Genomic DNA, 12,208 nt, shown 5'->3' with positions numbered 1-12,208 from the left:
TAGTTTTAATGGAGATAGTATGTCATTATTTTACCTTCAATAGGCCGTTATTGTCACTTACCAGAGTAGAGAAGAAAAAACAGTGGAAACCGGGACACTATGCCACTTAAAATTTCTGTTACCATCCGGTACCTGTAGACATGAGTCACGTGGAAGTGCTGAGTTTTTAGAAGGAGCACTAATATCTTACCGCAGGCACCGGACAGACCTCTTCGATGCCCATGCACTCGGATATGGACCGTCCGAAGCTGGGGACTATCCCCAGGAAGCCGCGGCACGCGTCAGCGATGCGGTGGATGTGGAACGTGCGGCCCCACTCACTAGGACGGTCCATCCAACGCGATATCTCTGTCACCGCCTGTGGAGAAAGTGAGTGTAACTGGTTAAGTGTTGTTTAATAAACCTGCAATTTGTTCATCCTAGGTCTGCCAAACAATCTATAGATCTTAACATGTTAAAGTGATTTAGTTGATATGAATTGCTATACATGTCGAACGCTACGTAACTGACTGTCCAATATGAGGCACAAAAAATAATTACACTATGTATAACTTTCTTGTCAGCTTTATACTGGGAAACATCTACACTACTGTTTGTGGAAATTGCAGCACCGAGAAGCAAACGCATGAATTCAATTCATTTAATACCATAGGTTAGGTACATGACAAGCAGCAAATGATTGCCTTTTCAAATCTGTACATGTCCTTTGAGGCCTACTACTAAGTACGTCGTGTTGCCATCACGCGCTGCAAATAGAGCTGCTATACGCCGTGGCATTGAATCAGTAAGGTTCTGAATACGTTCCTGACGGATTTCCCTCCACGCAGTTTGAATCCGAGCCCATAAATCTGTGACATCATTTACTGGAGGAACGTGACGCACCCGCTGCCGACCAAACCATATCCCAGACATGTCTGGTGAACGTCCAGGCCACGGAAGCAATGGTACCCGTCGCTCTTCGAAGTAGGCCTCCACATCCCTCGCAATATGTGGTCGGGCATTGTCCTGTTGAAATATGGACTTTGGAGATGCCTGAATCAGAGGGAGTACCTCAGGCTCCACAACCTCTGTTAAGTACCGGTTGCTGTTCAAAGTGCCCGCAATACGTACGAAGTGAGATCGGTTCTTTCAACCAATGTCGACCCAAACCATCACACCTGGTACTTGTCCGCTCCGCCGCTCCACAATGCAGCCCTCCTGGTTGCTCTCATCACGGCACCGCCGGACATGTATGCGGCCATCACTATAGGACACAAAAGATTACATGTTGCCACTCAGCACCCCAGTGACGGTGTTCACTTCCCCATTGTAGTCGGACGAGCTTGTGGTTTCTGGACAATGGAAGCCGACGTAATGGCATGTGTGCAACCAGTCCATCCGGGAGCAGATAGCGACGAACCGTTGATGCAGACAAGTTCACACCTGTTGCAGTGCTCCAGCGACGAGCCAACCCTGTGGATGACGCTGTATGGTCCGTAATGGCCATGCGGACAAGATGAAGGTCATCCTATGCTGCGCTCATAATCCGTAGTGCAGTTCCCGCTCGTCACTGCATACGATCTTCCTCTATCCACTGCTTCCACGCACGCATCACTGTCGCAGCAGCATGCCTTGGGAGATCCGAAATGAAATGTTATGTGGCTAGGACATTCCGTCGGACAGACCTTTCGCCGGGTGCAAGTCTTTCGATTTGAAGCCACTTCGGCAACTTGCGCGTCGATGGGGATGAAACGATGATGATTAGGACAACGCAACACCCAGTCCCTGAGCGGAGAATATCTCCGACCCAGCCGGGAATCGAACCCAGGCCCTTAGAACTGACATTCCGCCGCGCTGACCACTCAGCTACCGGGGCCAGACAGAGCCGAAATGTCACGTTATGAGAACCCCGTTACCCGGAGACCGATCATTCTGTCCCGTTCGAACTCGCTTACATGCTGATCCGGCACGGTAGCCCAGTGTGTTCGGGTAGAGGGTTTAGCTGCCCTCTACATAAAAAAACTGAGTAAACGGATTAACGAGCAACATGAATGAGTGTCTTGGAAGTCCGCCACAAACAAATTCAACGAACAATATAGAAAAAAAGAGATAAAAAATATGGCTCCCTTTGACGTCGACGAGGCATACTGGCACTCACTGTATTGTTTCCGCCTTGTGTGAGAGCTCTGCACCGACTACACTTCGCGCAACACCAACCCTGTCGGAAAGACACGAGAGGGCTCTACGTGAACCACATCTCGCTACAAAACGTATCACGTATTGCGTGCACACCCGTCGCCACTTCCACCAAGTGTGGCGGTATTCGGATAATTCCTTCTCGGTATTGCAATTTTCAGAAACGATAGTGTATATTTCAGTTACCATGTACTTATCTCTTAGCGATGCTAGGATATTTGCTCCTTTCTCATTTGATTTTCTATCCTAGGCAACCTTTGCTTCTAACTTCCTTCTGTACAGTTCATATTTTCTCTTTCACCATATCAAACCATTCTCTAGTTCTGTTTTACAGCTTCTGTCATCTCCCGTGGCCCGTTCGTATGCACTTCAGGGTAGTCAAAATTGTCAAAAGCTAGTCAAATTCAGCTGGTTTCTTCTGGAAGCAAGGCAGTCTCAGATAATGTGGAAAACAGTTTTGTTGCCATCAGCGTTTCCGTTCATCAGTGATATAGAATTCATTTTCTGTGAGAGACCTGATTGTGATAAGAGGGTAATATCTTGATGTTAGCCTTTTTCGCTCTTCAGGAAATACATCTATCAATAATGGAAGGTCTGTGTTATTAGAAATGTTCTGGTATTCAAGTGGTAGGGTGCTCTTCCGTCTGGTATCAAGAGGTGGAATGTGGCTCGAGACAGCGAACCAGTACGTGGGCGTACATCGTACTGACCTACTACAAAGGGGTATGACCTCGTGTTCTCCGTCTATCTTTTCTACATGTGGACTATTTAAGCCCAACAGACGCACAGACTCTATTGTTGAGTATACCAATACGAGTTCTGATAGCCGAAGAGTGTCTGCGCAACGAGTGCCGCATAGTTTATGGAAATTTGTGGCCCCTGCTAGTGAGATTAACAGATGTTAGTGCAAGGTGCTCCTTAAAAGAAAGAGTCCCATCTAACGTGATCCCAACGTATTTTGGATACACGTTATGATGAAGTTTGTCTCCCTCAAAACAGGCATCGAGGGCTCTGTGTGGCCATCCGGAGTGGCCGAGAGGGTCTAGGCGCTACAGTCTGGAACCGCGCTACTGCTACGATCGCAGGTTCGAATCCTGCCTCGTGCATGGATGTGTGTGATTTCCTTAGGTTAGTTAGCTTTAAATAGTTCTAAGGTCTAGGGGACTGATGACCTCAGCAGTTAAGTCCCATTGTGCTCAGAGCCATTTGAACCATTTGGCTCTGTGTGCCAATCTACTGAACAGGTGAAAACATAAATCTTCTGTTTCATTTGCGTTTGGAAATACTTCCACTTAAGTAAATGCTGGTCAGAAGTTAGGATTTCTTGAGAGGGGCAAGAACGGATACTTTTGAACAGCTAGTGTCTTTTACTGTAAGTACTGTAAATGTCTTTCCAGCTAACAAGTTGTGAATTAATGTTTTTCCGTCTGCATGGAGCAAGTAACAATAATTTATAAAGCAGTCCTTGTCTCATACGCTCCAATTAGATCAGCGAACGGAACTGAAGTTTACTTCTTCACTTGGTATCCCTCTTCAGTAAATATTGTTAAATATGAGAACTGAATAGCTCAGTTCCTTCCTGTTCGGAATCCAGCTTGCTCAACAGGCAGCTTCTGAAGAGGTCACTGGAGTGGCCAGATTGTATAGTCGTTCAAGGAATTTATAAATAGTACTCAATTGTGTCACTGGGTGATAGGTCTGAGGCAGATAAAATGCTTTACAGGGCTTTGGTATTTCTATAGTTTTGACTGTTTCATTTTTTGTGGGACTGAACCAGATATCTTAACGTCAGAGAAGAAATCTGGCGCGCGAGTGGGGTAGCCGCGCGGTCAGGGAGCCTTGCCACGGTTCGCGCAGCTTCCCCCCGTCGGAGGTTCGAATCCTCCCTCGGACATAGGTGTGTGTGTTGTCCTTAGCGAAAGTTACTTTAAGTTAGATTAAGCAGTGTGTGAGCCTAGGGACCGATGACGTCGGCAGTTTGGTCCCAAAGGAACTTACCACAAATTTCCAAAATTTCCAAAAAATCGTAGTTACCATTATTCGGAAGAAATTCTGCTAAGTTTCATCGTTCATGGTGCCTTTTATAGTTTTAAGAACACCAGCAATTTTAGGTACAGAGGAAATTCTTCTGATGTATTGCATGTGAGGCAACAGCCTTGCCGTAGTGGATACATCGGTTCATGTCAGATCACCGATATTACGCGCTGTCGGGCGTGGCCGGCACTTGTATGGGTGTCCATCCGGGCGGCCATGTGCTGTTGCTATTTTTCGGGGTGCACTCAGCCTAGTGATTCCAATTGAGGAGCTACTCGACCGAATAATAGCGCCTCCGGTCACAGAAAACCATCATTACGACTGGGAGAGTGGTGTGCTGACCACACGCCCCTCCTATTCCTTTCCTCAACTGAGGATGACAGGGCGGTCGGATGGTCCGGATGGGCCACTTGTGGCCTGATGACGGGCTGCTATCATGTATGAGTTTTATCCCATGGCGCTCTTGATGTGGACAGTAAATGTGACGCAATCCTATTAGCTAATATATGAGTGTTGTTCCTTACTTATATTTGTTTCCATCCAACTTATGATCGTGCACCTCTACCTTATGTTTGGACACTGAATGACTCAAGAAGCATGTAGAAAAGCAAGGAAACCACTCAGAAAGACGGTTGGAAACAAAATTAAAATATGGAACAACACTCACATATCATCTAATAGGATTGCATCACATTTACTGTTCACATCAAAAGCACCAAAGGATAAAGCTCATACAGGATACATCAGACCCAAACCTACATTACTCAAGAACAATTTAAAGCAAATTACAACCTCATGTATCAGCTAATAAGATTGCACTCACTAATTCTGCGTAGTCAAGTATGCCAGTCTTAGACAATTTTGGAAGTCTTTCAAAATTTTTTATTTCTTGAAATTTCTATTATGATACTTCCTTTTGTTGATTTCTTTTAGTTTCGTCCTACTGTTCCTCAAAGTAGAGCAGTGTGTAAGCTTATATTAATTGCAATTTAAGTCATATGTAGCTTCAACAACTCAGTCTTAGAGATTTGTTACTATTATATTCGAGTATTATGAAGAATTAGTTTAAACAGATTGTTTTACTGTAGGGCACCACCATCCCAAGAATATTTCACACAACAGGGAATAAAGAGCCAAAAACTCATTTAAACATGGACAAATGTGCATCTTGATGTGAACAGTCGTCTAAAGATGAACCTGTCTGTTCGAATCCGATTAGGAAGCTGTTTGTACAAATGGCTGGAGGCCTTTGGAAAGTTTTGACCTAAATCTTGTTATCTTTTGCATGAACTCCTCCATCACTATTTGTGAAAAGTGTGTTTTCCAGTTACGTGAAGTCAAATTTCTCTGGATCTGCTTTTTTTCCCCATAACTGAGAAGAATGCCTCGCACCTGTTCCAGCTACAAACTCCAATCACCTTCACCACTATTTATACCTTACATTTCATTACCGGTGTCCACACTAGTCTCCAATTCCACATAACTATTAACTTATTTTATCGTTAGAAAGTGTTCATAAAGTTTCTTATATTGGGAAGAAGTTTTTAATATGTTGGATATTATCATAACTTGTTACTATCACCATTCCTGTTAACAATCTGCGTATGCAGCTGTTAGGCAATGTCGACAGAGTGAATATTATCTTCAGGTTCTCTTGGCAGAAATTTATCGTTCTCTCCGTTGCACATCATTCATCATTCCATCGATCTTAGTCTGCCCGCTTCGGCCACTGTTCCTATAAACAAAACGTTAACACTCGCTCCTCTTCTTAGTCCCCGTCTGAGGGCAAATTTAAGGAGTGTGCTTAATATTTTGCGACTGTAGACTAATGCAGAGGGTTTCATTTTCTGTGTACAAAATGGTTCAGATGACTCTGAGCACTATGGGACTTAACTCTTAAGGTCATCAGTCCCCTAGCACTTAGAATTACTTAAACCTAACTAACCTAAGGACATCACACACATCTATGCCCGAGGCAGGATTCGAACCTGCGACCGTAGCGGTCGCGCGGTTCCAAACTGTAGCGCCTAGAACCGCTTGGCCACCGCGGCCGGCTTCTGTGTACACTCTATTTATTTATTAAAATGGTGTTCAGGAGCGTCTGAAGTTCCATTTCGTTGATCTTTATTGATTCCTGCAGGTTCAAGGAATAGATCTAATCTTCCAAGCAAGGGCGGTTTCTGAAATTACAATTTCTTGGATAGTACAAATTTTTTTTCTTAAAAGAAAGAAAAATATTTAACTAAAAGAAGAACGTTTAAATCACCTGGATATTGTCACAATAAAATTAGTAACTGGTTTATAAACAGCCGTTGTATTAGGTGATGGGTTCCAGTGTGTTGAAAGTGGATTTCGAGAAATATGCTAATATGATATGAGTACAAGTATGCAGACACATCAAACGACGGTTTATGCTCGCAGGCGCATAAAGAGTGAAAAAAAGATAGGTGGGTTCTCCAGAACTAAAGTGTAAACCAAAATTTCATTGCATTATGCACGGAGGTGACGAAAGGTATGGGATAGTGACACGCACATATACAGGTGGCGGTAATGTCGTGTACACGAATTATAAAAGGAATTGCATTGGCGGAGCTGTCATTTGTACTCAGGTAATTCATGTCAAAAGTGTTCCGACTTTATTATGGTCACACAACGGGAATTAACATGATTGGTGCTAAATGAATAGGACATTCAATTTGGAAAACGTTAAGGAATTGAATATTCCGAGATCCACAGTGTCAATAGTGTGTCGAGAATAACAGATGCCAGGCATTACCTCTCACCACGGAATATCGATGGCCGACGGCCTTCATTTAACGACCGAGAGCAACTGCGTTTTCGTAGAGTTGTCAGTGCTAACAGACAAGCAACACAGAGTGAAATAACAGGAGATACGAATGTGGGACATGCGACAGACGTATCCGTTAGGACAGATCGGCGAAATTTTGCGTTAATGGTCTGTGGCAGAAGACGAGCAGGGCGAGTACATTTGGTAACAGCACGGCGTCACCGGGAACACTTGTCGTGGGCTAGTCGCCATGTCGGTTGCACCCTAGACGACTGGGAAACCGTAATCTGGTCAGATGAGTCCAGATTTCAGTTGGTAAGAGCCGATGGTGCATTCGAGTGTGGCACAGACGTCGGTAAGTTACGGATCCAGGTGAACAAGGCAACGTTCAAGCTGGCGGTGGCTACATAATAGTGTCGACTGTGTTTACGTGGAATGGACTGGGTCTTCTTGTTCAACTAAACCGATCATTGACTGGAGGTGGTTATTTTCGGCTACTTGAAGCCCATTCGCAGTCAATCATGGATTTCATGCTCCTAAACAACGATGGAATTTATACGTATGACAATGCGCTTTTTCACAGGGCCACAATTTTTCGTGGTTGGTTTGAAGAATATTCTGTACAGTTTGAGTGAATTATTTGGCCACGTAGAGCGCACGACATGAATCAAATCGGTCATGTATGGGATATAATTGATAGGTCAACTTGTGAACAAAATCCTGCAACGGCATCACTTTCCAATTTACGGCCTGTACAGAGGCTCAATATTTCTGCATGGGACTTCCAATAACATCTTGAGTCGATACCATGTCGAGATGCCGCACTACAAAATGCAGGAGGAGGTCCTACACGACATTAGATGCATTCCATTAGTTTTGTCGCCTCAGTGTGTCTCATTACGTTCCTTGTTGTTGTTGTTGTGGTCTTCAGTCCTGAGACTGGTTTGATGCAGCTCTCCATGCTACTCTATCCTGTGCAAGCTTCTTCATCTCCCAGTACCTACTACAACCTACATCCTTCTGAACCTGCTTGGTGCATTCATCTCTTGGTCTCCATAACGATTTTTACCCTCTACGCTGCCTTCCATTACTAAATTGGTGATCCCTTGATGCCTCAGAACATGTCCTACCAACCGATCCCTTCTTCTAGTCAAGTTGTGCCACGAGCTCCTCGTCTCCCCAACTCTAGTCAATACCTCCTCATTAGTTATGTGATCTACCCATCTAATCTTCAGCATTCATCTGTAGCACCACATTTCGAAAGCTTCTATTCCCTTCTTGTCCAAACTATTTATCGTCCATGTTTCACTTCCATACATGGCAACACTCCATACAAATACTTTCTGAAACTACTTCCTGACACTTAAATCTATACTCGATTTTAAGGAATTTCTCTTCTTCAGAAACGCTTTCCTTGCCATTGCCAGTCTACATTTTATATCCTCTCTACTTCGACCATCGTCAGTTATTTTGCTCCCCAAATAGCAAAGCTCCTTTACTATTTTAAGTGTCTCATTTCTTAATCCAATTCCCTCAGCATCACCCGACTTAATTCGACTACATTCCGTTATCCTCGTTTTGCTTTTGTTGATGTTCTTCTTATATCCTCCTTTCAAGGCACTGTCCATTCCGTTCAACAACTCTACCAAGCTCTTTGCTGTCTCTGACAGAATTACATTGTCATCGGCGAATCTCAACGTTTTTATTTCTTCTCCATGGATTTTAATACCTACTCCGAATTTTTCTTTTGTTTCCTTTGCTGCATGCTCAATATACAGATTGAATAACGTCGGGGGGAGACTACAACCCTGTCTCACTCCCTTCCCAACCACTGCTTCCCTTTCATGTCCCTCTACTCTTATAACTGCCATCTGGTTTCTGTACGAATTGTAAGTAGCCTTTCGCTCCCTGTATTTTACTCCTGCCTCCTTAAGAATTTGAAATAGAGTATTCCAGTCAGTCAAAAGCTTTCTCTAAGTCTACAAATGCTAGAAATGTAGGTTTACCTTTCCTTAATCTATCTTCTAAGATAAGTCGTAGGGTCAGTATTGCCTCACGCGTTCCAGTATTTCTACGGAATCCAAACTGATGTTCCCCGAGGTCCGATTCTACTAGTTTTTCCATTCGTCTGTAAAGAATTCGCGTTAGTATTTTGCCGCTGTGACTTATTAAACTGATAGTTCGGTAATTTTCACATCTGTCAACACCTGCTTTTATTGGGGTTGCAATTATTATATTCTTCTTGAAGTCTGAGGGTATTTCGCCTGTCTCATAGGTCTTGCTCACCAGATGATGGTAGAGTTTTGTCAGAACTGGCTCTCCCAAGGCTGTGAGTAGTGCTGATGGAGTGTTGTCTACTCCTGGGGCATCGTTTCGACTTAGGTCTTTCAGAGCTGAGTCAAACTCTTCACGCAGTATCCTATCTCCCATTTCATCTTCATCTACGTCCTCTTCCATTTCCATAATATTGTCCGCACCTGCACCTTGCTGTCCAGCGGCCGCTTCAAGACGATGCTGCCCGAGAAGAGGCCGCCGTGCTGGGTGACCGCGAAGCGCAGCTCGTCCGTGCCGCGGTCCTCACACTCCGAGAAGCTCTTCAGCTGCAGCGTCTGCTTCTGCTGAAACTAGGGCCCAGGTACGTGATTATCCAGAGAACCATAAACCATACATAACACTGGCTGTGAATGACGTCATTCTATCGAAAGTAACGTGTAAGTCAAGTTACTCGGGGCACAAAGTGGTTTCTGTCATTAGGTGCTATGGGAAGCTGATGTAACAGTTACAGTTTATCTCATTTACAGCTGAAATCAAGAACTGGTCTTAACAAGAAAATTCCTTTAATTCTGCTACTTATGTAGTATTACAGATAACCTAATTTCTCTGAACTTACGAAATTTAATGTGATTGTTATCGTTTTAACGTGTGTGACCAGCTGAAAAGCATCGACAGTTCAATTTACATTCGACAGAATTGTCTTTCTTCAGTGAGTACTTGTTTTTATTGCACTGTGAGTCTTTTAGTTCTTCACTATCAAGGGCAAAAGACAAAATATTAATTCCACTTCAAGAATGTGTATGAATAGTTTATTAGGCTTTTATAAGAAATTAAATCCGTTATATCCGTAATGTCTGCTTTTACACAAAAAAGCGTTTATATTTTCATTTTTGCACCACGTAGTGATGCCGATGTGTAATGTTACTATCGTGATACTTTAATGGTATCTTTTTTGATTTAAACAGAAATCATAAGTTATGGAAGCACAATTTGTGTAAAGCTAGATATTACGGTTGTAAAAGAATTTAATTTCTTAGAAATATATAATAAAACAATTTCACGGGTATTTTTGAGGAATGGTCAGAAAGTTAATAGTGTCTGGCAAAAGTATTTTGTCTTCTGCTCCTCTTGCAGCACTGAACTAAAAAACTCGTAGCGCAGCACAAACGAGTATTTACTGAAGAAATGTAATTCCACTCTTTGTAAAATGGACTGTCAATACTGCCACATGTAGAAACGATATCCATCACATTAATACCAGGAATTTTAGAGAACTCGGGTTACCTGTACCACTACATTTGCAGCAATAATATATCATGTTCTTTTATTCTTGAAATCAGTGCTAGGTTTTAGCTTCAACTGAGAAAAACTGCAACTGTCGGAACTACTTCACATAGCACGTAATGACAGAAACTAAGCTTGCTGCCCGAGGTCACACGACTTCACACGGGAACTGTTTAATCTGACATGTCAAAACCTGTCCAATTTTTTTCGTACAGGAATAATATACGGAAAGAAACACTATGTCAGTATTTTAACTGCTAAGACACGCTACAATTTTTTTTAAAAAATGTTTAAATTTTCAACATTAGTAGCTCGCCAGGTGGCTGGAGAAATTTACACTCCTGCCATAGATGTAGGAGAAAGAGTGCGAGCAACACAAAGAGCACATATTCTTGGTTGACTGCACATTGATAAACAGATAACACGGCACAACGCGACAATAATTTTTGAGTCAAATTGCAGTTTACGTTGATAGTTTCTCTGACACAATTGTTCACAGTTACTCTTCGATCGAATATGCGACTCGTTTAATACCCGTAATAATTAGCCGTTGCCTTTGTGATATCGCTAAGTGTTAACTGTGGAGATTGAATCAATTTTCTTTGTGATATCTTCGTATACTCTTGCTAATAGCATCTGCCTTTGTGCAGATTCTAGAGTTTCATAATAATGCGAAATCCAATTAATATCTTCATACTGCCAAAGGTGAAGTATAAAGAACGTGGTATACAGTGGAAATCACATACTTCTCCCAAAGACCTACATGTGTGTTATTTATTAGTTAATTTCTTGAATATCCATTCGAATGATGTCTATATTTCGTTAGAAATTGTGGAAACAATAGCGGAAACAAGAAATAACCCTGCCATTACGTCAACTGTGGTTAGAACGCTGTTTGTTGTGCTAATTTAAGTCCAGAGCAAAAATAGATTACCTTACAAGTCAAAAGAAAACATGTAGGCCTACAATAATACGTTTCACTGAGGAAGTACAGGCTATAAATGTTTGGGTTAAAGTATGAGGGAGGAAAGGCTTATGCAAAAGCAATGTGCAAAGCCGGTTTCGTTTAGTAACATCCAAACATGAATTGTATATAGGGAAAAAGGTTTTACACGAAGTACGAAACAAGTCCCTAAATGAAACGCGCACAAGTGTGAAAGAAAAACTGTTGTTGTTGTTGTTGTCTTCAGTCCTGAGACTGGTTTGATGCACCTCTCCATGCTACTCTATCCTGTGCAAGCTTCTTCATCTCGCAGTACCTACTGCAACCTACATCCTTCTGAATCTGCTTAGTGTATTCATCTCTTGGTCTCCCTCTACGATTTTCACCCTCCACGCTGCCCTCCAATACTAACTAGGTGATCCCTTGATGCCTCAGAACATGTCCTACCAACCGATCCCTTCTTCTGGTCAAGTTGTGCCAGAAACTCCTCTTCTCCCCAATACTATTCAATACTTCCTCATTAGTTATGTGATCTACCCATCTAAAGTTCATCATTCTTCTGTATCACCACATTTCGAAAACTTCTATTCTCTTCTTGTCCAAACTAGTTATCGTCCATGTTTCACTTCCATACATGGCAACACTCCATACAAATAGTTTCAGAAATGACTTCCTGACACATAAATCTATACTCGATGTTAACAAATTTC

General features: G+C 42.6%; 1 protein-coding gene across 1 annotated transcript in view; it reads right to left on the bottom strand.

The window, feature by feature from the left end:
- The window catches only part of LOC126268032 (uncharacterized), a 107,329-nt gene that overhangs the window by 24,297 nt on the left and 70,824 nt on the right, over positions 1-12,208 (bottom strand). Inside the window, exons 4-5 of the mRNA XM_049973455.1 lie at positions 9,475-9,621; positions 191-358 (exon numbers count right to left, since the gene is read on the bottom strand). Of these exons, the coding sequence (XP_049829412.1) occupies positions 191-358; positions 9,475-9,621 (315 nt within the window). The remainder of the gene's footprint in view (positions 1-190; positions 359-9,474; positions 9,622-12,208) is intronic.

The sequence above is a fragment of the Schistocerca gregaria genome, chromosome 4, assembly GCF_023897955.1.
Source record: "Schistocerca gregaria isolate iqSchGreg1 chromosome 4, iqSchGreg1.2, whole genome shotgun sequence".
NCBI lineage: Eukaryota > Metazoa > Arthropoda > Insecta > Orthoptera > Acrididae > Schistocerca > Schistocerca gregaria.
Note: the sequence above shows the minus strand (reverse complement) of the source record. Positions and strands in the feature narration are given on the sequence as shown.